The sequence below is a fragment of the Geotrypetes seraphini genome, chromosome 13, assembly GCF_902459505.1.
Source record: "Geotrypetes seraphini chromosome 13, aGeoSer1.1, whole genome shotgun sequence".
Taxonomy (NCBI): domain Eukaryota; kingdom Metazoa; phylum Chordata; class Amphibia; order Gymnophiona; family Dermophiidae; genus Geotrypetes; species Geotrypetes seraphini.
This window is the reverse complement of record NC_047096.1, coordinates 48,289,836-48,316,882: the sequence shown is the minus strand read 5'-3', so window position 1 is coordinate 48,316,882 and position 27,047 is coordinate 48,289,836. Positions and strand designations below refer to the sequence as shown.

General features: G+C 42.6%; 1 protein-coding gene across 1 annotated transcript in view; it reads left to right on the top strand.

The window, feature by feature from the left end:
- Positions 1–26,509, top strand: part of BARX2 (BARX homeobox 2) — an 88,986-nt gene extending 62,477 nt beyond the window's left edge. The window contains exons 2-4 of the mRNA XM_033919377.1: positions 7,389–7,695; positions 14,522–14,606; positions 22,978–26,509. Of these exons, the coding sequence (XP_033775268.1) occupies positions 7,389–7,695; positions 14,522–14,606; positions 22,978–23,274 (689 nt within the window). The 3' untranslated portion in view covers positions 23,275–26,509. The remainder of the gene's footprint in view (positions 1–7,388; positions 7,696–14,521; positions 14,607–22,977) is intronic.
- The last annotated feature ends 538 nt before the right edge of the window (positions 26,510–27,047 follow it).

The following is a 27,047-nucleotide window of genomic DNA, read 5'->3' as shown; positions in this document are numbered from 1 at the left end:
CGTCGGGGTCACCAATGAGATAAAAAAGGCTGCTTTGCTGACCTCATTGGAATGACTACAAGACGGCATTGTATTTTCCAAAACAGACAATATTTTTATTGTTAGTAAAATGGCTTACAAATTTATAGCAGCGGAGTCATAACAGAAAGAAATATATATTGTCATTTCAGAATATGCAATGGAGAGTAACATTTACACTCATATGCCGAGCAGGGGGCTAGCACACCCTCCGGCATGAGCAGGTAAACCTCTCTGGCCCTACTTGTGATGCATGTTCTTTTATACAGATAAATTCTTGCTTTGTTTCAAAAGGCTCATCCCCGAACTCTGGTCATATGACTCCCTAATGATACAAAAAATGTATACCTAATTATTCCCCCCCCAGTCCACGCCTCTCACTTCCCCTCCCCGAGAAGGGCCCTAGCAGTCGTGAACTTCTTTTGTCCATGTCTTGAATCCTTATCACCTTGCTGAGGCTGATTTGTTTGTTATACAACACTGTATGTCTTCAGGATGGTGTCCTTGTAAGCAGTCTTATGCAGCAAATGGAAACAAAGATGCAAGGGTGACATTCCAGCATCCTGGCCATGCCTGGATCCCATGGCTTGCTTTAGAGACAGGCACCAGGCCCCCACATCCCTACTCCCCCGCCATCCTTCAGGGGTTGTTACTTGTTATGGGTGTTTTATATGGCTTCTCAGGGTGCCTTGCATATATCATACGGCACTGATAACAGCTCAGTACAAATGAACAATGGCCACCGAACCTTGGAGAAGTATCCTCCTTAGGAAGACAAGAACTAGGCCAGCAGGAGTATCATTTTCATAGATTAGCGAAGTACATGTTGTTCCATCTGGTTAGCTTGTAAGGAAAGGCTGCTTAGACTGTGAGAAAATATGTATTAAAATGGCTGTAGTGTCCAACATACACAAGGTAGTTCTCCACCAGGTAGTTCAGGTTATCCAACTCAGACTGAGAGCGAGCCTGAGTTTGATGCTGTTGTCGAGGTCGGTGAGACTGTTGTTGAGGCGGGTTGAGAGGTCTGGCCGAGAACCTGCGCTGGTAGGAAGACTGCTGTCTGTAGGGGCGAGCAGGTGGAGTCTTCTTTTTAGGTTTGACCAGAGTGTCCCACCTGTTCTCGTGAGCTGAGAGCTTCTGGGTTGTCGAGTCCAGGGACTCCCCGAAGAGTTCGTCACCCAGACAAGGTGCGTTAGCCAGGCGGTCTTTGTGGTTAATGTCAAGGTCAGAGACTCTCAGCCAGGCCAAACGGCGCATAGCAACAGCCATGGCAGATGCTCGAAAGGTCAGCTCAAACGAGTCATAAATGGAGCGAACCATGAACTTCCTGAGTTGGAGGAGGCTGGAAATTTGCTGCTGGAAGAGGGGGACCTTACGTTCAGGAAGATATTTCTGTAAGGAGGAGAGTTGTTGCACCAGATGCTTCAAGTAGAAGGAGAAGTGGAAGGTGTAATTGTTTGCTCTATTGGCTAACATTGCATTTTGTAAAAAGGCGCTTACCAAATTTATCCATAGTTTTTCCCTCTCTGCCAGGAGGGGTGGAAGTATATACACTGGAACCCTGAGATTTTTTCAAGGTGGATTCCACCAGGAGAGATTTGTGGGGCAATTGAGGCTTGTCAAACCCAGGGATTGGAATGACCCGGTACAAGCTATCCAGTTTGCGAGGATCCCCGGGAACAGTGAGGGGAGTCTCCCAGTTTTTATAAAAAGTTTCCCGTAAGATGTCGTGGACGGGCAACTTTAGAAATTCCTTGGGAGGTTGCTCAAAGTCTAGGGCATCGAGGAAAGCCTGAGACTTTTTAGAGTCGGACTCTAAGGGGATAGAAAGAGCTGCTGACATCTCCCTAAGGAATTTAGAGAAAGAGGACTGTTCCGGTTTGGAAACGGTGTCAGTCATGGAGGGTTCTTCGTCGGTCGATGAAGCGTCCTCCTCGGTACCGTGCGGGGAGTCTTCCCATAAGTCTGGGTCCCTGATGTCGGGGTGTGCACGTCGGGATATCGGTGTGGAAGGCTCGGTATGGCGGGTCTTTGAGAGAGACTTGCCTGAGCGCACCGAGGCGGTACCGGGAGAGGAAGACCGGTGTTGTTCCTGGGACCGGGAAGGGTCGGCAGCAGCACGGGTATGCACTGTAGGTGGTTCAGCCAAGGGCACCGAGGGGGTCGACACCGATGGGACAGTGCGAGGCTCGGACCGGTCCTGAACCGGAAGGTGCGGGGCCAGCAACGCCGGCAACAGTTGTTGTAGTTGTTGCTGCAGCTGCTCCTGTAATTGAGATTGGAGAATGGCCGCGATGCGGTCATCCAGGGGGGGCACCGGTACCGCTTTTTTCTTCTTCGGTACCATAGGTGCTGCTCTACGCTCCGGCGATGAGGAGGCCGATGACGAGGCACTCACCGAGATCGGAGCGGAGCGTTTACGGGGTCGGTGCGGTGCCGTAAGGGTCGGCGTCGCGACCGTGGCAGGAGGGCATTCTAGAGAAGTGGAAGGCTTCTTAGCCGGCTTACCTGGGCCCAGCAACCCCGAAGAAGGATCTGGTGGTGTCGACGTAGTCGGTGCCGACTTTTGAGGTGCCGTCGACGTCGCGGCAGGTTCCATGGCAGATCCAGTACCGAACAAAATATTTTGCTGGATCTGCCTATTTTTTAAAGTGCGCTTTTTAAGTGTAGCACAGCGGGTGCAGGTGTCAGCCCAATGCTCTGGACCCAAGCACTGCAGGCACCAATTGTGCAGGTCGGTGAGAGAGATCGGGCGTGCACACCGCTGGCACTTCTTAAAGCCCGGTTGAGGGGGCATGAAGGGAAACACGGCCTCCGCAAAATCGAATCCGGAGGCCTGTATGGTGGCAACAGGCCCCGCCGGGGCCGGCCAGAAAGATAGAAAAAACTCGACGAGAGTTTTTTTTTTTTAAAGTAAAAATAAGGAATCTAAAATGAAACAGAATAAAAACCGAAAACATTTACGCGAGCGGGAAGGCAGGAAACTCGTTTTCAACGGCCGTTGAAAAAAACATGCGTCTTCTTCGCTCCGCGGAAACGAAGAAACTGGGGACCACGCACTCCTCCGTCGGGCGGGAAGGCACTCGCGCATGCGCGGTGCAGCCAACTAGAACTTTCTAGTTAAAAGTGTCCATACCGGGGCTCCGTCGGTGACGTCACCCATGCGTTAAGAATATGCTGCCTGCTTGTCCTGGGATAAAAAGTAGTATATTAGTTGTGTTGATAAAAATTTATAAACATTAGAGGCTCTGGAAGAAACCCGTTTACAAAGTATGTATTCTTCCCAATTAATATTTCCAAATTAATAAAGTCTTTTTGCTTATTTGTAAATGGGTTTCTACCAGAGCATAATTCAGTAGCATAATTAAATGAAATAACTATTTCTGTAGTTTATAGGGACAGGTAGGGACAGAGGGGATTCCTCACGGGGACGGAGGGGATTCCTCACGGGGACAGGTGGGGACGGGGGGATTCCTCACGGGGACGGGTGCGGACGGAGGGATTCCTTACGGGGACGGGTGGGGACGGGTGGGATTCCTCACGGGGACGGGTGGGGACGGGTGGGGACGGGTGGGATTTCTGTCCCCACGCAACTCTCTAGTTCACACCACACACATACTTTTAACTGAAAAGGGGGATGACTATTTGTATAAATAGGTCAAAGGAGAAAATGTATAAAGAGAATGGAATTTTCAAAAGTGAATACTTATGTTTCCCCTCTTTCCTCTCCCTACAGAAGAAAGAGATGCAGAGTTTGAGGGTACTTTTCTCACCAAGATATTGCACATATCAGTTTTTGAAAGAAAAACTGTGCATGTGGTTTACTAAAAGTACCTGTGCCTTCTATAATCACAGTTACTCTTTGTAAATATACTTATAAGATATTATATATTGTGGAAATCTCAGACCCAAAAACCCGTGAATGGTGATATCACCATAATGAGGTTCAATTAGGGGACCATCATAGATTTTCACCGTCCCACAACCATCCAAATAAAGATTATGTGAAAAACAAATAAATAAAACAAAACTTATCTGTGGACTGGATGGTATGATATCAATGTTGAGCCTCATCGGTGATTGAATAGTGCTTGTGATATGTTAAAAACAATCGTTGCAATTCCTTCATACTATATGCTTGTCCCTCCGACTCGAGTTTCGAATAACTTCCTTCTTCAGGGTAGGACAGTGTAAGAACAAGTATGGAATCTCATGAGTATGTTTTCAGCTTCTCACAGTCCAGCTTTCTGTTCTTTCCGTATTGTGGAGCCGGTACTAACATGAGATTCCATACTTGTTCTTACACTGTCCTACCCTGAAGAAGGAAGTTATTCGAAACTCGAGTCGGAGGGACAAGCATATAGTATGAAGGAATTGCAACGATTGTTTTTAACATATCACAAGCACTAGAAATATTCAATCACCGATGAGGCTCAACATTGATATCATACCATCCAGTCCACAGATAAGTTTTGTTTTATTTATTTGTTTGTTTAATTTGTTTTTCACATAATCTTTATTTGGATGGTTGTGGGACGGTGAAAATCTATGATGGTCCCCTAATTGAACCTCATTATGGTGATATCACCATTCACGGGTTTTTGGGTCTGAGATTTCCACAATATATAATATCTTATAAGTATATTTACAAAGAGTAACTGTGATTATAGAAGGCACTGTTCCAACACATTATCACAGGATATTTTATAGATTTCTCTCCATATTAAAAGTGTTTACTAAAAGTACCTACCAGAATCACAGGTGGACAACAACTGCCTATGGACTTTGCACCTAGATGAGCATAAATTGTCCCATAAATGCGTGGGCAAAAGATGGACCATTCAGAAATTATGTAAACAAAATGCTCTGCTTTTGCCTGAAAAACTGACATTGATCTCAAAATATGTATCTTCAAACTAACAACCTTTGAGAAAAAATGAGTTATCATTCTTTGGTTTACATCTTCTACTATAATTTCCTCAAGTTCTAGATCAATCCAGTTTTTGTACTGTTTTTCATCCCAAAGATGGAGTTTTGTAATATAGTATTGATGTGTTTATTAACATTGAGTTTGAAAGATCTTCAAATGGTTCAAAATATAACTATATAGATAATTTTGAATAAGAACTGTTCTATTCATATTACACTGCCTTGGATGAATGTCTTCAAAAAGGCATTGGATATTCTAATAAATAAATCCATGTACTTTTGAGCTTTATTTGTTGCCCCTAGAGCAGGGGTAGGCAATTCTGGTCCTTGAGAGCTACAGGCAGGTCAGGTTTTCAGGATATCTACAATGAATATGTACGAGATGGATTTGTATGCACTGCCTCCTTGAGATGCAAATCTATCTCATGCATATTTATTGTGGATATCCTGAAAACCTGACCTGCCGGTGGTTCTCGAGGACCGGAATTGCCTACCCCTGCCCTGGCGTATCAGATTTGGTTTAAAGTAATTCTATCTGTATTTAAATAATTGCATAGGTTGTTTTACTTGATCTATCTATTCTGAACACCATTATGGCACTACCTGTGCTAGAGCTTTCTCAGTCTTGGCTCCTGGGATCTGAAATTCTTTCTTGGAGGACTTAAGGCAGGGGTAGGGAACTCCGGTCCTCGAGAGCCATATTCCAGTCGGGTTTTCAGGATTTCCTCAATGAATATGCATGATATCTATTTGCATGCACTGCTTTCAACGCATATTCATTGGGGAAATCTTGAAAACCTGACTGGAATACGGCTCTCGAGGACCGGAGTTCCCTACCCCTGACTTAAGGGAAAAGGATTGGGACTTTTATACTGCCTTTTTGTAGTTACACAACCACACTCATATATATAGGTACTTACTTTGTACCTGAGGTAATGGAGGATTATGTGACTTGCCCAGGGTAACATGAAGCAGTTCTGGGATTTGATCCAGCAACCTTGTGGTGCTGAGGTAACAGCTCTACCAGTAGGCCATACCTCACATAGGCTACAGAATTTGTTTTAGGGTGGGGTAGGTGAGAGTGTGTAAAAGAAATATATTGGTAGGCATGCAATGGAGGTTAAAAGTCCATATCAGACTTGTTATTTTCTCAAACATTTGGCACTGCTAATTTTGATTGAAGTTTGCTGTAATGTGGTCAATGTTGAGTGTTTTTATTTGTTCTTGTATGAATTTGTAGGCTGCACAAGATCTTGGGATGTATGTATATAAATTTTCTAAATACTGTAAAAGAATAAAGTTTGCAACACTTGAAAAATCCTTTAATTTCTAATTACTATTCACTATTAAGAAATAAATTTAAAAAAACAAAAGAAGAAAGGAAAGAGAACATGTGTGCCAATATTCAGCTGGCAGCATCCCCAGCTTAATTTTAGCCCTGGATATATTAAGTGCTGAGCCATGCGCTTGCACTGGTGCCAAATATCAGGGGACAATTGCATTGGTAGTGGCTGCTAGAGCTTGTATGGCGCATAAGACAGTTATGCTGGCCCCAGCTGAATATTGTCCAGAACCCACATAAAAATGTGTTCTGTACACCTGCTGACTCCCCAATACTTCCCCCTCACAATACTGGGCCCTCTCATTTTGACCCCCCACAAGGATATTCCCCTGCAACGCATGCCCCTGCCCCAACTGAAGTCTCTGGTGGTCCAGTAGAAGAAAGGGGCAGAAGCAAAGCCTACTCCTGCTTCTAGTGGATGTAACTCCAAATGCTTGCCATGACCTTTGTTACAACCGGGAGGCTGTCATGAGAGGTTGTGGCAGCCATTTTGGAATCACAGCCGCTAAGGGCAAGAGCAAGTAGACCTCAATCATGCCCCCCCTGTCCACTGGAAATCAGAGACTTCATGTAGAACTGGAGTGAGGTGAGGGGGGGCTATCCTGAGTAGCAGGAGTCAAGCAGGGGGCTATCCTTATGAGGGCAGGTTGGGGTCAAAAGGAGGGAGGGAGGGGGCTAGTCTTGGTAGGAGGCATGGGGGGGGGGAATTGCCAGAAGCACAAAACACTTTTTTAATGCTGGTCCTGGCCAATATTTAACCAGAGCCCCCATAGCTAACTGGCCAAATTTAGGGCAACTTTTGAGCTGTTCTAAATTTGCCTGCTTAGATAGGTGGGTACCAGCACTGAATATTGCCAGCATCCACATAACTGCCAGCTACTCTCCAATTCCACCTCTTGTACTACCCCTGATCTGCCCACTTTTTTATAGTTCAGAGACAATATTCTTTGAATATTAACTTGAAAGTGTATAAAGAAAAAGAAAAACTGTGAGAGAAACAGAAGGGGGTGCAGAAGAGTGGTAGAGTTCTTCCCCCTGAATTACTCTTCATTTCACTGGCTGATTTTCTTGCATCTGTCTTCCCCTTGTTTCCCATCAGGATCTTCATCTCTCAGAACATACCCTTTCATCTCTGTGGTCACAAGACAGCCAACTGTGGTCTCTCAACTGGTACCAGGATCCTCTTCCTCATGCCTAATACCAGTGTCATCACCTCAGTTGTCCCCTGGAGCCACACGTTCAGAGACACCTACCAGTGAGGCACAAGCAAGCAGTGAATCAGAGTCTGAGCAGCTAGCACCCCGGCTGAAAAAACCACGGCGTAGTCGGACCATCTTTACGGAGCTGCAGCTAATGGGTCTGGAGAAGAAATTCCAGAAGCAGAAATACCTCTCAACCCCAGACAGGTAAGAGAAGCCACATAAAGTCTCTGTGGCCTAGAGGTCAGAGAAAAATTTAAGAAAGTATGACAAGTAATATTAAATGAAGGAAAAAGGATCTCAGAAATCCACACCAAAGCTCACTCCTGCCCGCTGAGCCTCTGGACCACCAGGGATCGGCAGAAGAGGTACAATGGACAGGGTAGGGAAGGGGGACAGGGTGCAAAGCCTGGGAGGGAGGGGAGCCTCGTGCAGAATCTGACAGGAAAGGGAGGGAGGGGGGTTGGGCTTAGAGCCTGACAGGGGAGTAGGGGAGGGAGGGAGGGAAGGAAGGAAGGGGGCTGGGTGCAGAGCCTGACAAGGGATGGAGGGAAGGGGGCTGGGTACAAAGCCTGACAGGGCAGGGTACTTGAATATTAAACTGCCTGACATATTCGAGTCAACTAATTTTCCTCCTTTTGGGGTGAAAATGGGGGTCTCGATTTATATTCGAATATGTACGGTATGTTCTTATTGCTAAAAACCATTTTTGCAGTTTTGTAAAAGAGGAGGTAAATAAAGTCCTCCTGTAGGCCATGGCATTCACTATAGTCTCCTGTCAACAATATTCACCAGCCTACCTCCAGCTGGGTCAAGAATACCATTCTTCAAGGTCCCAAGTTAACCTTGGCATATCTGGCTGTTGCGGTTGTAACTCACAGGCACAGGATGTTTGCATACACAACAATAGGTCTTCATCACTTCTTTCTGGATCTCCTTAATCTATATAGGTTGCCTAAAAAATTGGCATCAACTAGTGTGGTGCTAAGCGCAATTCTATAAAAGTTAGGCGTACTCTATAGAATCAAGCTTAATGCCGCCTAAGCGGTATTAGGCATTGCTAGGGATCCTAACTTTAGGCGCACTGTATTTATGTAAGGCTTTTCTTGGCCTAATTGCGGGCACCTAAGTTAGGCGCACAATGGCACCTAATTAAAAAACAGGAGTTTAATTTAAAAACACGCTCACATCCACCCCTAACCATGCCCACTTTTAGGTAAGTGCTTTGGACTAGACACAATTTTATAGAATTGTGTTTTTTGAGTTAGGCACCTAATTTTCAATTACGTCTTATTAATTGCAATTAAGAGGTATTAAGTGCCAATTGACATTAAATCTATTAACCAATTAAGTTAAGTATCTATATTGGCTAAGTGTGCTAATGTAGATGCCTAACTTTAGGCGCACTTTATAGAATTTGGGGGTAAACTTATTTTTCCTGGGCTATACCCTCCTGATTCCACAACTCAATATATCACTTTTCCTGCGGGCAGGACTATGAGTTTTAAGATGGTTTTGACTCTGTGAGGGAGTATCCTTCAAAGGAAGAGGCCATATCTTATAGACTCCCTCACAGGCTTATTGCATTTACTCGTAACTGCTTTCCATTCATGAAACAGCAAAGCAGTGTACAAAATCTAAAAACCATAAGTTTCATAGGTAAATAGACAACAACAAAAAGAATAATTATGCCAACAAGCAAGAAAAACAACACATATAGAAGAGAAATAGAAACACAGCACATCTAGGTGGGTTATGCAATTTATACTTGATAGACCTCCTGAAAAATGAGATCCAATCACATGTACAGTGGTGTGCAAAAGTCTAGAACCAGTTGTGAACTTTGCATTCTTTTAACTTTTAATTTCTTTGTTGACTCAATAGATTTGTCTGTGTACCACATTATAAGGGATACATTTGGCTATTAGAATCAACATTTTAAGATCACTTGTTTCTAATTTTACAATTTGGGTGATACTGGAATATAGCTACTATAACTTTTATAGATCATGCTTCAAAACTGGGTCAAGACCAGGGGTCTCAAAGTCCCTCCTTGAGGGCTGCAATCCAGTCGGGTTTTCAGGATTTCCTCACTGAATATGCATGAGATCTATTTGCTTGCATTGCTTTCAATGCATATTCATTGGGGAAATCCTGAAAACCCGACTGGATTGCGGCTCTCAAGGAGGGACTTTGAGATCCCTGGTCAAGACTGTCCAATCAGCACGTGTTATTTCTGACCAATCAGGCGCCTGCTTTCATCTGTGAATTACTTCTAGATAACAGGGCAGCTATAAAAAGTTCAAGCTTTTGGAGTTTCGTACACTTTCTACATCAACCATGAACAAGTCTTGGAACTTATATTAAAGGAGTGTGTTCATGTGTCAGTGAGGAGCAAAGAAGGATTTTCATGCCACCAGATTGCTAGCAAAGTTGACTGCAGTCACAGCATGTTAGTAAAGATTGTACAAAACAATGAAGTGATGGGTTCAGTGGTAGGCAAACCTCAGTCCGGTCATCCACATGCATCAACATCATGTGTACTTTGACGCACTTCATTGACCAATCACAAGTTGACCTCACCTCAATTACTGTGTGAGTGATCAGACAAGAGTTATGTAAATGTCAGTTCAACAAAAGTTCATCACTGATGCCTGCAGTTTTGTCTGGAGGCCAACAAAGCACTCTATATGCCACTGATGACTTACATCCAAAAGGCACAACCGGATCAAGTAGGCATGGAAGCACTCAAGCTGGACATGTAAAATGTGAGAAAGGGTGTTTTTTCAGCAATGAAAGCACCTTTTGCCTGTTTGGTAACTAGACCCACACCTAAGAGAGGAGGTTTCCTGGAGAGGAATTCAAGCCTGAGTGCCTCAACTTCACTGTGAAGCATCCTTTGAAGGTCATGGTCTGGGACTGCATGGGTGCCAGTGCAAGTTTTCAAGAGGCATCAGACGCTTGGAATGGAATGGGCTGGGATTAAGTTCATCACAATACTACAAAAGTGCATGGTGCCATCAGCTCAGCAGCTGTCTCCAGGCCATCACTCCAAACAGGTGATCAACTGGAAGCATCAGAACATTGAGTCAATCAACTGGTCTGCTCGATTTCCAGATCAGAATCCAATCAACAAATTGTGGCACAAGACAGGAAGAGAATCCTTCATGGCCAAGCCAGATAGAGAGTAGTCAGGCAAATCAAAAATGGCAATTAAGTCATGAGACTTTTTCTACATCCATTTGATACTGTAAGTCTGAAAGAAGGTATTCTGTACAATGACCAGGCTGGTGAATATTGTTGACAAGAGACTATAGTGAATGCCGTGACCTATGGGAGGACTTTATTTATTTATTTAAAACTTTTTGTTATACCGTTTAAAAAAAATGAAATGTTTTACATCAATAAGTACATAAAATAGAAGACAAACTAAAATCTTGAAAACTTCATAGTTAATAGTTTCTTCTCTTCAAGTGACTTTGTTGCATGGGACTAGTTATGTTTATTTATATACCTCCTTTTTACAAAACCACAAAAGCAGTTTTTAGCACCAGGAGCAGCACAGAACATTCAGTGCGCCATCCTGCGCTAATAAACAACACTTTCATGGTTTTGTAAAAGGGGGGGTTATTTTTAAAAAAATGTATATCCCACTTAAAACCTAAAACGGTACCATAGCAAATATACACAATAAAAAAAACCCATGAAATATTGAACATGCTTCACATTAACACATATAAATTAATCATTCTCCCTGGAAGATATCCGAGAGACATTCAACATCAAAACACGAGTTGATTGGGTCACTCATTGCAGCCTGGAACTGCATTGCCACCCATGATCACCTCATCAAACTGTTTCAGTTAATGCCAACACAGTTCAGACAAGTGATCAAGAACAGAGGGAGGCCCATCAAATACTGAGACATCACTGACACACAAAACAACCTTTTTCAAGGCCACCTACATGAATATGTACTTTTTTTGGCTAGCAAACTACATTACTCGATTTGTGCAGGAAAAACGATTAACGTCAATTTTAACAGACAAACTCAGACATTTAAGGCCAAGCTAGAATAAAAAGTTGATTTTAATAGCCAAATCTATCCCTTATAATGTGGTACACGGACAAATCTATTGGGTCAACAACAAAAAATTAAAGGTCATAAAGTTGAAATAATGCAAAATTCACAAGTGGTTCCAGGCTTTTGCACAGCACTGTAAATTATCATAACAAAATGACTGAATTTCATGCAAATACTTACAGCTGGTCTTTTAATTTGATTTCTGCCTTTCAACTCTCTAATGAACCTTGCACTTGCCTCAGTTATGTCCCCCCTGGTGATAATATTCCTCTGCTTCTCAGAGACCCACATTTAGCCAGTTTCTTTTTCTCATCGGTATGCTTCATTATAGCCTATCTTCTGAGATTCTTCCACAGCAATAGAAACATGTTATCGTTTGAGCTCGCCTTAAGAAATCTTCTCCTAATCCCTACTAAATCAGTAGTTGTCACCCTATTTCAAAACTTTCCTTCATTTCCAACATTCTAGAAAAAACTCACACACTCCCAACTTTGGGATGGCATGCCAGCTTCCGATCTGGTCATTGCACAGAATCCCTTCTTTCAGTACTTACAGTATCATATGGATGACTTAATTGCCGCTGTTGATTTGCCTGACTACTCTCTATCTGACTTGGACATGAAGCATACCGATGAGAAACTTCTCCATGACTCAGTTTCTTCTCCATGACTCATCTTCTGTGGGGTGGGGCACAGAGCTCAGTGCTGGCCTGGTACCATTCTATTTCATTTCTTTACGGCAACCCTTGCTACCTTTATTCAAGACCTTGTTCTTAGTTGTTTTCTTCATGGCGATGATGATGTCTAATTTGTACATTATACAGACCCAATTATTTCTGATTTTTCCTACCTGATTGGTTGCTGGAATGCTAGGCTGACTGACTAGTTAACCAAGGGTTTACGCTAAACATCACCATGTGTTGCTATCAGGAGAGAGTGGATACTAACCTAAAAGAGACCGTACTATTGGGGAGCTTGTGTTAGAGTATCTCCTATACGCAAATAATGTGCATTGTTTCCAAAGAGTGCACACTAGTTGTGTTATTACCCTAAAATAAATAACAAAAAAGGTAAAAAAAGAAAATTCCCATAAACAGCATAGGGAACTTAACAACAAAAAAATTTGGTTGAGCATTGGTACGAAAAAGGTCATTGTATTGATGACTACCTGATGCCCCGGCGTTGCACGGGTATTTAATTATAGCAATAACACTGTAAATGGATTCAAATAAAGATACTTTATAGTGGTAAATGAAATTATTTTTTTACAGCTTAATAAAAAGTACAATATTCAAATTATAATGTGAAATATTTGACAAAATGAATACAATACAACTAACGCAAAACGTGATTATAAACAACAATTTTAGTTTCACCTTCTGGAGCAAGAACATATAAATTATTGGGTGAACCCACCCTTGAGCAAGCAACATAGAGTTTTGGGCCGCGAGACCCCCAGAACATATCACCCCAGGTAGTGAGGGATCTGCATACCAAGTTTCGTTCAAATCGGTCAAGCCGTTTTTGAATTACTGTGAGAATGGCAGCTTTTTACATTTTTTCCATTGACATGAATGGGTAAAATCTGATTTTCTGTTTGTAGCTCCGCCCATGTGTGCAGGTGGGCCGCGAGACCCCCAGAACATATCACCCCAGGTAGTGAGGGATCTGCATACCAAGTTTCGTTCAAATCGGTCAAGCCGTTTTTGAATTACTGTGAGAATGGCAGCTTTTTTACATTTTTTCCATTGACATGAATGGGTAAAATCTGATTTTCTGTTTGTAGCTCCGCCCATGTGTGCAGGTGGGCCACGAGACCCCCAGAACATATCATCCCAGGTAGTGAGGGATCTGCATACCAAGTTTCGTTCAAATCGGTCAAGCCGTTTTTGCGTGATGGCAGCACATACACACATACATACCTCCGATTTTATATATATAGATTTAAAGTTTTTTGTATTAAGGGTTGTGAGGACCAAATGGAGAAGGGGAGACTCAGATATTTTACTTATGAGAGAGGAACAACGTTTTATTCATAATTATAACACCGTGAGAACCACAAGTCCCGTAAGAACTTAACAGCAGTGTTTCAGTCAGCGGCGCAGGGCAGGGTGGGAGTTCTAAAGCTCGCTCCTGCACATGCCGGCACGGGTGCGCTGCTGTCTTCTGACACTGGCAGGAGGGGCTCAGGCAGGATACACCGCTGGACCACCAGGGAAAAGGTACGCGGGGAGGGGTATAAAATACTGTACAGTACTGTAATTAGTATGGGCTGGGGAAACGTATCGTAAAGTTGAATGGTCGCATGTCGCATAGGTCGTAAGTCGACGACTACCTGTACTTACAAGCCAAGACGCTCACAGGAAAGTCATAAGATAGTTCTCCCATTGATTATTGGGCTTTCTGGCCAGTCCAGTGTCATGCGACATAGCCAGTCACCACCAATTTTCATCAGCTGGCTAGCTAAGGCACGCAGCCATGTAGACCCACCTAAAAGGCAGTTCTATCTTTGGCCATTGGAAACTGGATTGGAAACTGGATTGGCCAATTAAGTGTAAGCTGCCAACTTTTGCCCTGGATATTCAATGCTGACAACCCAGGCACTGAATATTTGGGAGTGCTGTCAACAGTGGAAGGCAGCCTGGCTACCTTGCCCAGTTCAATATCAGGCCCCCTTGCATAAGTTTACACACTCAGCCTAGAAAATTTTCAAAAAGACCAATTTAAGAGCATAGGTCTCAAAGTTAGGAGCATAAATCGTTTCAATATTGGACCTTCAGTTACTCATATATGATAACTTTCAACTATTCGCTATAATAGGTGTAGCCAACCCTGGTACCTGAATATTTTGAAAACCAGACTGGCAAGGTGATTTCTAAGGAATAGGTTGAGAACCACTGCTTTAGACAATTCCCTTTTCATACTGGCCCTTCATTCCTCTTCTCTTCAGGCTGGACCTAGCTCAGGCTCTGGGGCTGACACAACTTCAGGTAAAGACCTGGTACCAAAATCGCCGCATGAAGTGGAAGAAAATGGTAAGTAGAATAAACTCTCTACAGTCCCACCTCTCATTTTTTTAGCTTTTTTCAGCCATCTGTGCTTGGTTGATAGATTATTCCATTCTGCTCCTGATTTATGCTGAAACTGTCCTAGGGAACTTGAGGCAAAATATTCCTACTGTGTTATTAGATCATGGCTGTGAAATATTTATTGCCCATGATTGCTGCTTTCCCTTTGGGGAGAAGTCAAAACACATAGCTCAGTTTTCCTCCATTAGATGGTCTTTGAATTGAACCTACCAAAGGCCAATACCATTCTATGGTATGGTGCAATGCTGGGTCTTTTTTATCACCCTCAGAGTTTGTTTCATTTAATGAATGAATGAATGGAAGTGGTTACTTATATGTGTAAATGAACGTTTAGAACCCAGCTATTCAATGGGCATTATCTGGGTAGGAGTGGCTCATGCCTAGATCTTCAGCTTCACTTACCTGGATAGACCTACAGAAAAGTTGGCCAGATAACCTTAGGGTAGTCTGAGGCATAGTCTGGACAGAGCTAAGAACATAAGAATAGCCTTACTGGGTCAAGCCCAGTAGCCCGTTCTCACGGTGGCAAATCCAGGTCGCTAGTAACTGGCCAAAACCCAAGGAGTAGAAACATTCCATTCAGAATCCTAAAGAACTGCAAGATTCTGGAATCCCAAAGAGTAACAAAAAAATCTGGAACCCCAAGGAGTAGCAACATTCCATGCTACTGATCCAGAGCAAGCACTGGCTTGCCCCATGTCTTTCTCAATAACAGACTATGGACTTTTCCTCCAGGAAATTGTCCAAACCCTTCTTAAAACCAGCTACGCTATCCGCTTCTACCACAACCTCTGGCAATGCGTTTCAGAGCTTAACTATTCTCTGAGTGGAAAAAATATTTCCTCCTATTGGTTTTAAAAGTATTTCCCTGTAACTTCATCGAGTGTCCCCTAGTCTTTGTAATTTTTGACGGAGTGAAAAGTCGATCCACTTGTACCCATTCTATTCCACTCAGAATTTTGTAGATCATATCTCCCCTCAGCCGTCTCTTTTCCAAGTAATTAGTGGCTCTCTAGACAGAAGAGTTTAGGGTGGCAATGAGGGTATAAGCTAGGGAGCAAGCCAAAGTGACTTATGCATGTCATACAACAAAGTCCCCACTCCTTGCCCTTGAAACTGGCTCAAAAAAAAGACACTATAAGAAAAAGTCCCTTCTGTTCATAACTACCCCCTAGACCAGTGGTTCCCAACCCTGTCCTGGAGGACCACCAGCCAGTCAGGGCTTATGTCTAAAAGTCCAATGCAACTAATATGGACTTAGTATGTTTTGGAAATAAGCCCTTCAATTAGAAGTGACATTCAGTCCTCTAACAGGGTAAATATCCAGATGAAATTAAGAGAGCAAAAAGAGTATCTCAATTCTATACAGTACGAGTAGTTATCCAGGTACTGGGCTGAAAGTTGCTGGTACCTGAATAAACGCCAGCAGCGCCATTAGACCCAGATTTTCAGGGCTGGTATCTGGGTATGACCCAATCCAGATATAAAAACTTGGAGTGGCCGACATTTTGAAAAACCCCAACTGCCACAGGCTGAATATTGACCTACCATAAAATACCGACTACTGGAAAAGTACGTGTCATGGTTTGGTGGTGTTTACTTTGCAGGTGGATGTGTGCATAGGCCAAGTTTGGGCAGCTCATAGGCAGAATGCACAAGTGCATACATAGAATGCTATCATTTATTCATATGTATGCCAAAATTTACGTGCTAAAGGGCTGGTACAAGTGATTGTGCCTTAATGTCTGTGTGGTTTTGGTCATTTGCAATAGTTGGCACCTATTTTCTTCATAGAATAGGATTAAACAAGTGCATTATAGTGCCAACAGTTATAGATTTTACCCATGAAAGGACAATTCTGTATACTGGGGGCTAACATATACACATCCATCGCATGCATAAATGTTTAGAATACTAGCATATACACGAGTATGTGCATATTTACATATGTACGTCTATGCCAGCATGCCACCTAAGCACTATTCTGCAAGTACCTGCTTAATTTACATACCAAATATTTACATTGGGGCATTCACAGGGGTGGAGCATGGTTAGACTCCCTCTTATGTATGTAACTTACAGAATATTGTAAGTTATGAACAACCCAGGGCTGGTTAACCATTGGACCAGATGAGGTGTTGGCTCAGGGCCCGGCAATAAAGAGTGCCATAATCCCCTGTCTCTGATGTCTCCAGTCTCTCAAATACAGTAGTTCAATGGATCCAGTATCTCTTCCTCCCTCCATTCCTCTGTCCAGTATCTCTCCCTATCCCTCTCGGGTCTGGGTCTCCCTCTCTCCACCCTTCATGACCCTCCACCCCAGGGCTCCAGCATTGCTCCCTCTTCTCTTTCTCTTCCCCCTATAAACTTTACTGGGGTTGCCTACAGCAGTAGCACGAAGACAGACTGCCTTCAACCAGCCCCTAGGTCTTCCTTTTGCATCTTCCTGCCCACAGGAAATGGAACCTGAGGAGGTAGAACACAGCAAAGACCCAGGGGCTGTCTTCATCCTATTTAATCTGTTTGAAGGTACAGTCTCTAGAATTATATACAGTACTCCAAATGATGTCTGACCAGAGACTTACATACATATAATACAAACCCCAGCTGTCTTTGCTGAGTATACGGCTGTATTATTTCCTGCCTAGATACAACACTTTATCTAATAGGAGAAAAAGATCTCAGAATCCACGGGGAGAAATACTACCCTGGAGCTGTGAAGGAAGGAGCTAGGTGTATACACAGTGTATATACCTGCATGCTTCTATCATAGGCCGCCAGTGGCTATTGTTTCACTACACATTGAAAAGACAAATTAGTTCCTTAAAAGTACTTTTTAAAGGAACACAAAAGCATTTCAAAAAGATCTCACTCAACTTCTGAATTACATCGCTGAATTGTCAAAATCATTATATCCAATGAGCACTTGTTGAGTATTTAATGCCACTTCTCAACAAAAGCAATGTCTTCCGAAAACAGTTTAGGCTCCATGTTCACCCATTAGTCCTCCTGGAATAAACTCCTGCTTGCAATATTATCGAAGATTGGCACAATGCAATTCAGCCTATGATAGATGCGTGCAGCGGAGCCTATAGTATGTATACAGATAGCTCTTTCCATCACAGCTCCAGGGTAGTATTTCTCCCTGTGGCTTCTGAGGCCTTTTTCCTCCTACTAGATGAAGTGTTGTTTCTAGGCAAGAAATAATAATACTCATCAAAGTCAACTGAAGTTTGTATTATATGTGTGTATTTTGATACTCCAGTTCTGCCATTTTTTGTTAATTTGTATGACCAGAGACATATACAGAGGCACTATTGCCTTCTTTTTCCTCCTGGCCATTTCTCTCCCTATGCACTTAGTCATCATTCTGACTCTTGACGTTACCTTTTCTGTTTGGCTACCTTAGAACATCAGATAAACCCTTGATAGTCCCATTTTTCTTTTATGCACCAAAATACTCTTTCCTCTATACTGTTACTTCCTTTTGGAATTTTGCATCCAAACTCATGACTCAAAACTAGCTATTTGGGGGTGTTTTAGGGACGACTTAAATTCAGCACTTAACCGGTCAAGGTAATTGCAAAAATAGTCAGTTAAGTGATGAATATTGCACTTAACTGCCTATGATTTCACTGGCTCCGTAAACCTGTAAATTCAATGTTGGAGCCCAGATATGGCCTGATGTTGAACTTCTGGGTATAATGCCGACTGTACTCAGAAAAATTCTGAGTGCCACTAGCAAAATATAAATCCATAGGTAGTTTATCCTATGTTAACTAGGTGTATCTTGATCATTATAAACCAAAATATTACTGATCTTGTAACCTACCTTTAATCTATTTGATAGAAGGGATTATAGATGCCATTTTAATTTAGGAGCATGTTTACTAAATGTTAGTGTGAGCTAATGTTTATTAGCATGGAGCTTAGCAGCAGATAGTACATGCTGATGTATGTTAGCTAAGTTATGCTAACATTTGCTAAACATTTATTTATTTAGTTTAGGTATTTAGTTACCTAAGCCAGTGTTCTTCAACCTTTGTACACCTATGGACTGGCTGAAATAAAAGAATTATTTTGTGGACCAGCACCGGTCCGCAGACCGGCGGTTGAAGAACACTGGGCTAAGTTGTAGGCCAGACTCTGCCCATCTCTGCCCAATCTCTACCCCAGACCCTGCCCCCATAATAGTTCTAATTGTAACACTATTTTTTTCATTCATTTTTCATATATACACATAATATAATCTTACTAGTCGTTAAGCCCGTTACATTAACGGGTGCTAGAATTTATGTCTGTCTGTATTTTTCTTTCTGTCTCTTTCCTCCCTCCATTTCCCTGTGTAACGCTGTCTCTGCTTTCTTCCTCAGTCTGCACTCTCAAGCTGTAACATTACTTCTTAGCTTTTTCTCCCTGCAAGCATCTCTGCTGTCTTTCTCATCCCCAGTCTCTTTGCTATTTTTCTCTTCTTCCTGATTCCTGCAAACTTCTGTTTTCTCTGTATGCTCTTGATCCTGTGTTTCCCTGTAAGTGTCTCTTCCTTTTTTTTTTTTTAATTCCTTCTTCACGTATGGTTGATTTATTAAAAGTTTTTATATTTTTCCTATTTGTTGCATGCCTGTCTCCTTGGCCGCTGTATGTTTCTCTTTTTTTGCTTTCTGTGTTTGTGTTTTTTTGCTGATTGTCTATTTGGTCGCTGTCAGTCTGTCTGTCTCATTGGCTGCTATATGTCTGTATGTCTTTTTTGCAGTCTAACTCCTTGGCCACTGTATGTCTGTATGTATTTTTTTCCTGAATTTATCCTTGGGCATTGTATTTGTTATTTTTTCTGTTTGTCTCCTTGGCTGTTTGTATTTTTTTTTGCTGTCTCCTTGCCCACTATCTCTCTGTCTGTCTACTTGGACGCTATATGTAAGTATGTCTGTATTTTTTTTTTGTTGTCTGTCTCCTTGGCTGCTGTATGTCTGTCTGTCATTTTTTTCCTGTGTGTCTCTCTCTCCTTGTCCTCTGTGTTTTGTTATTTTTTCAGTCTGTCTCTTTAGCCCCCTGTCCTTCTGTGAGTGTCTGTGTGTCTCTCTATCCTTGTCCTCTGTGTTTTGTTATTTTTTCAATCTGTCTCTTTAGCCCCCTGTCCTTCTGTGACTGTCTGTGTGTCTGTCTCTCCTTGTCCACTGTTGTTTGTTTGTTTTTTTCAATCTTTCTTTAGCTCCTGATCCCCTCTCACTGACCCTTGCGACTGCATGTTATTCCGGCTGGGTTTCCATAGCAACCCTGCTCGCGGGTCTGTGAGTGTAAGGCTGTTTTGTTATTTCCTCGTGGGAAACTGTCCGGGTCTGGCGGCGCCGTGTAGGGCGGAAGCGGGGAGGCGGGGCCTCAGCACCGGCCGGGCGGCTTGCGCCGCCGGCCCCCAGGAGCCCGAGGCCGGTGGCGGGGGAGGCAGGGACATGCCTGGCGTGCCATGGTGCAGGAGGAACGGAGATTGGCGGCTGGCTGCGGTCCGGCTTGTGGAGGCGATCGGCTGGTGACGTATAAGCGCGCATGCGCACTCCTTCGGCCACAGACCTACAGCGCACGGAACATGCAAATAGGAGTGCGCATGCGCGGCTAGCTTTTTATTATATAGGATTAACAACACATAATGGTTAACCACAAAATTAAACTACACAAAGCACACTGTATGCTTCTCAACATTCATTCCTACCAAAACACAGATAACCCCTATGCAAATATGGGACTAAACACTAAAAGTATTAATATATACAAATGAAATCCTAAGATTCAAGACTCTGCATGCAGTACAACCCCCAGAGAAATAGAAACAAATGCATTTCTTCCTGAACAGTGCAAAATACAGACAGCAGATGTAAATTCTCAAAATTGACACAATTCAATTACTAAATTTAAAAATAAAATCATTCCCCCTACCTTTGTTGTCTCCCTCCCTCCATGCTGTACCTTAATTTCTGGCCTGTTCCCGCCTGTCTGTTTTATGCAGCCCTGGTGTTATCTTCGAGCCGGCTCCCTCTTCCTAACTGACACAGTTCACAAAGCCGCGGGCAGTGGCTCTTCGCGCGTCCTGCACCTCATCTGGAAGCCTTCCCTCTGACATTGCGACTTCAGCAGTTGGAGCCCACGCACAGTACTAGGTAGAGCATTGGATTCTTGCCCAGAAATAGCTAAGAAGAAGAAAAAAAAATTTAAATTGAATCAGGTTGGGCAGACTGGATGGACCATTTAGGTCTTTATCTGCCGTCATCTACTATGTTACCATGGACCAGCGGTTGAAGAACACTGTTTCGGGCCCGATGCACATGCTGGCCCTGTGGACCAGCAGGAAATTTCTGCGGACCGTCACCGGTCCACTGACTGATGGTTGAAGAACTGATCTAAGCGGTTTGCAATCAGGTACTCAAGTATTTTCCCTACCGGTCCTGGTAGGCTCACAATCTATATAAGTACCTGGGACAATGGAGGATTGAGTGATATGCCCAAGGTCCCAAGGAGCAGCGCAGGATTTGAACCCACAACCTCAGGGTGGTGAAACTGTAGCTCTAACCACTAGACCACCCCTTCCCAGTTACATTTCTAAAATGGCTCCTAAAAGAAATATAAAGGGCTCTTTGCTTTTCATGTTCTTGTTCTATTTTTTTTTTTACAGAATTTAAAAAACTTTTATTTTATGATTGCCAACAGAACAGCTAAATGATTTAGAAAAGTTAGTCCTGAGTATTGTGTTTGCATTTCACCGCTTCACAGTTTGAAGATTTCACATGCAATCACACTACTTGCTTTTCCCCCTTCTGCCTATAATGGAGGATAGCACAGCTGTCGTTGCTTCCTTATTGAAAGGTCTGGAACTCATTTTCTTAACCAGATCAAGGGGTGTGATACTGCTGTGCAGCAATAACTGATTTATGCACGTAGCATGCGTCCAGAGTGTATTTAGTTAAAAAGAAGCTTAAGTGTATTTAATTATGTCATAAAAATTTGAGAATAATTTATCCTGGCTTTTCTTTTGCAATCCTTAATTAAATAAGCAGGAAGTGAATTTGGTTGTTAGAACAGTAATCTGAATACAGTTGGTCTTTGATGTGAAGTCACATAAGAAAGCCAAAAGTCATTTTTGCTACATGGTAGATGTTTGAATGATATTAAGAGGGGAAGTTATTAATGTGGGCTACTTTTAATTGGGTTCTTTAACCACTTGTGGGTTATTTTAGTACAGTGAACTAATTTTGTGTAGTGAGAGCCTGTGCTAAAATAACCTGATGTGGTAACAGTAGAGCAATGTATCTCAAACTGTGTGCCAAGGCACATTAGTGTGCCTCCTGAGATTTCAGGGTGCCATGGTACACTGGGGGAGAGGAGAGGCGCCAGCTGACTGCCTATAGGACATGCTTCTCATGGCGAGAGGCAAGTACTGTAGGCAATCAGTGGGCGCCAGCAGCTATCCTTCTCTCTGGCCCTCTTTTCTTCTGGCACTCCCCACTGGCATCTCAGGGCCCGCCTGGAGGGCCTTCACACACAAGCGGATATCGACACGATGATGTCACACATGCACGTGATGTCATCACAGCGAAATCTGTGCACTTCCAGGTGCCTCGAGCCACGGCCACTACCTTTAATGTGCTGCAGCTCGAGAAAGTTTGCGGGACACTGCAGTAGAGAATGACATGGTCACCATCCCCATCCCCGCAGATAACTGCAGGAAACCCTCTCCATGTCATTCTTTAAGGAGAGAGGGAAGAATCAGAGTATGAATGGGCACAGACACTGACCCTCAAGCCTTGCATTGAAGAATGCTGGTGTAGAAGGACTGAGGTTGAGATAGACATGAAAGAATGACAGTCTCTGGTATCCAGAGCAGATACTGTGTTGTCATAGGGCCTCATTCCATCAATGCCTAAGAGCAATCACATCAGTGATGTCACAACTTCATTATCCTATACTTGGCTCACATAAGAATCAGAGTATGAATGGGTACAGCCACTGACCCTCAAGCCTTGCATTGAAGAATGCTGGCATAGAAGGACTAAGGTCCTGTGGGGACGGAAACAGTGATGAATTTTGTCACCATGTCATTCTCACCGTGTCAGCTCACGTTGATAACTTCTTATCTAATTGGACAGCCTTTGCCACTGTCCAGAAACTGTGCACATTTCCAATATGTGCATGCAACTGAAGCATAACGGAATGAAGGGAACTAAAATGAATGCCTTAAGCACATGAACTGTTCAAAATCCATCCATGCTGCATTGCTGTTCCAGTGTATCTCCCTTAGCATTTGTCATAATGTTTCCATGTTTCCCTTCAGGTACTCAAAGGTGGGAAGGAAGCTCCCACAAAGCCAAAAGGCCGCCCAAAGAAAAACTCCATCCCAACCTTGGAAGAGATTGAGGCAGAGGAAAAACTGAAAAGCCTGTCCCAAACATTGGAAATGGAAATGACAGAGAGTCAGGAAGGAGAGAAAGAACTGGAGGAGAAGGAAAAGAAAACGGAGCCACAGTCAGTGGAAAAGAAGACCAGTCTTGATGCCAATGCACTAAATTCACTGGAAGAGTCGACCAAGGAGCTCCAGCCTTCCTCACCAGAAAATGCTTCATCAAGCTAAAGAGGAGTAGAAAAAGAAAACTAAATAAATTGATCTGTTGGGCACAATGCCTCTGGGAGCCAGACATGCTTCAGACAAGTCAACAGACAGCAAGGTGTCCTCCCAAATCCCCTCTGCATGCACATACCAAAGATGTGAATGCGTTTTAATGCTTGCTGAAACTGTGTAGGACACCCTGCAGACAGCCAGATGTCAAGGGTTCTAAACTTCAGTGGAGAACTGGTCACAGTGATGCTGATAAGATTTGAAGCTTTGCTGTGGTAGGCAAAGGAAAGAGACATTATACATAGGTTTTGACTTTCTTTTGTCTTTATTATTTTTCTGGTGAGTTTTTTTTTGTGAGCAGTAAAGCTGAAACTGCCAAGGAAACTATTCTAGATTTCTACAAGGTCACTGTTTCCTAGCTGATTTGTTAACTATGCATGGAGACATTTTGAAACACTGCGGTACTCAACACTAAAATAACCCCGTGCGGAATGTTGAATCGTACTGCAATCAAGAACATTTATACTTATAAAAAACATTTCTGTATTACAACACATGTTGTTTTCTTATTCGAGAAAACAAAAACAAGGCCTTTTTCAAAATTTAAATCTAATGAAGAGAAATGGGTATAAAATCCCTCTGTGCAATAAATTCATGAACTAGTGTAAAATCTATGACTTTTTAACTTGTACAAGAAATTTTACAGCTTGTTGAACCAGTGTAGCTTATTGCTAACAGTTCTTGAATTAGAACAGGTGAGGGCCTTAAAAAAATTCTCCTTTTGGTTTGTTTGAGATCCAAAACTTTAATATTAATTTGAGAGTATCAATTTACCAGCATCAAGCTGCAGTTTTCTCTCCAAATATTTCATAAAAGCGAACCCTTGAAGGGAAATTTTCAAGGTGATGCAGGGATTAATTAGTTGTTTCTATAAATAGTCCTCCTTCAATGTGGCTTGCTGCATGGGGAAGAGGCTTTCTCAAGGGGCATGAAGAGGAAACGTGCATATGGAGTAGGCTTTTTCAAAGCTACCTGCTTACTTTTGCAGAAAACAAAACTGGCAGAAAAAAAGTAAATAGCCTCAAATTTGAAAGTGAAAGCTTGCATATGTTGTTCCAAGCAGCAGTGCAGCAAGGGCTACTCCTCCACTCTAGCAGAGTGGAGGAGTAGCCTAATGGTTAGTGCAGTGGACTTTGATCCTAAGGAACTGGGTTCAATTCCTACTGTAGCTCTTTGTGATCCTGGACAAGTCATTTAACACTCCATTGTGCCAGGTACAAAAACAGATTGTGAGCCACTAGGGACAGACAAAGTAACTGCATATGTCTAGTAGCGCTATAGAAATCATTACTAGTGGTAAGGAGGCACCTGGAATCATCATGCTATGTGCCTCTCCCTCCCTCATCACCCCTCTCTCCTATAATCCTTCCCTGCTGCACCCTCTCCCCCCAGTATACCTCTTCAAATAATTGCTGGCAACAAGCAGCATCTCTAACCAGTTGCGTGCACCAGCCTCAGCTCTCTCTCTCTCTCTCTCTGACACACTTCCTGGTCCTGCAACTAGGAAGTGATGTCAGAGGGAGGGCTAAGGCCCACCCCCCTCACTTCACCACTGATTCCAAATGAAAATGGTTTCAAAGCCTGCAGCAGGATGTGCATAAAAAAGATTTGCAGGCCGGTGCTTAGCTTCTTTTTTTTTTTTCCCCCCTAATTTTCAGATTTTTTTTGCCTTATTTTACACATTTATGATCATTATTTTTTTTAACATGCGCTAAAACCTTTAAGTACATACTAATTTTCTTAAGGTTTGTCAATTTGTGGGTTAATATGTTTTTAAGCAAGCCAATGAACTGGAGGTGCACTAATGAATGTACATCCCAAGTCTGCAGATACAAGATTAGGGGCTCCTTTTACTAAGCTGCGCTAGCGGCTTTAGCGCATGCTTAGCGCGCGCTAAATTGCCACACACGCTAGACGCTAACGCCACCATTGAGCTGGCGTTAGTTCTAGCCCCGTAGCTTGGGTTTAGTGTGCGCTAATATTCTACACGCGCTAAAAACGCTATCGCAGCTTAATAAAAGGTGTGGACTTTGTCACAATAACACTTGAAACTTCAGGAGTCAATTTTCAAACTAAAATGTGATTGAAACTATAACAGCTATGGTGTTGTTTGCGTACATGGTACTAAAAATGTCTTCCACTTCCTTTTCTCAGACTGGTTTAAGAGTGATCTATTTCTTTTGATTTTTTTCTACAAACAGGCATCCATGACTGCTTAGCCCATAAAATACCACATGTTGTTTGGGTCAAGACCTGAGGCCAGATTCCAGGACAGAAAACTGGGAGGGGGCCCCAAAGCATACATTGAAATTCAGCTTTTTCTGATAAATTATTACATTTAGAAATATAGAATAATGACGGCAAATAAAGACTATTCATGTGGCCTATTCAGTCTGCTCATCGATTCCATCTACTATCAAGTTTCAAGTTTATTAAATTTTAATATACCGACCATCAAACAAATATCTGGCCGGTTTACATTAAATATAAAAAAATTAAAGAAAAAGAAATTGAAATAGTAAATATTTAAAAGTGCATATAGTGAACATTAAAGACATTGACAAGACGAACTTGACAGTGAGGATAAAAGGGAATGGGAGGGTAAAGTTACATTGTAACATTCCTCTTCCTTAAATACCCTATGCACTTGTCCCAAGCTTGTTTATATTTGGATACAGATTTCCTCTCCACCACCTCTATCCAGGAGAACATTTCATGTATTCACCACCTTTTCTATAGGTTACCCCTGAGTCTATCCTCTGTCACCTTCATCCTACAGTTACTATATTTTTCTCGGCAAAATCCAAGATGCCTAGCCCCGCCCTGTTCTGCCCTGGCCCTGCCCATTCTGCCTTCAGCCTCTCCCCAGTGCAGTTTAATAGAAGAGGCCCTTAGTTTTTCTTTACTCCAGGGAGAAGTTATCAACAAGGGCTATCATTAAGATTTGTTATTTTACTATTATCTCCAATTATTAGTGACTAGGGGCTCCTTTTACTAAGGTGCGCTAGCGTTTTTAGCGCACGCACAAAATTACCACATGCTAAACCACGCAGTACGCTTCTAGAACAACGCCAGCTCAATAAAGCCAGAAAGACCTACAACACATTCCGAAAATCAATTAAAACCGCTCTATTTGACAAATTCCTTGCCTAATCAGATGACCTCTCTCAGGTATTCTTTCCCCTTATAACCCCAATGTATTATGTAACATCTTTCTTCTCTCATGTATTCTTTCCCCATGTTTCTCCAATTTATTATGTAACATCTTTCTTCTTGCATTCTGTAATTTGCTGATTGTCCAGTCTTCTTTCTATGTGAACCTCCTAGAAGTCACTTTGACTATGGCAGTATAGAAAAATAAAGTTATTATTATTATAAGGTCTAGCGTGCGGGGCAATTTAGCATGCGCTATTCCGCGCGTTAAGGCCCTAACACACCTTAGTAAAAGGAGCCCTAGGTCTCATTGTATAAAATGGGACTTGCACTAAAATAGTGTGAGACTGTGCCAAAATAACATATCTTTATACTATAACATCCCATATTGATAACTACACTCTCAAGTGCAGGTACCAGTTGCCCATGTAAGTTATAGAATACTAGCACTTATCCAAGTGATTGTTCCATGCGTTCAGCGGTATTCTATAATGCAACATGCTTAGGGATAGATTCAGTAAACAATGTCCAAAGTTAGGTGCCAGGAAGATACATGCTAAGTGTGAATTCTACAA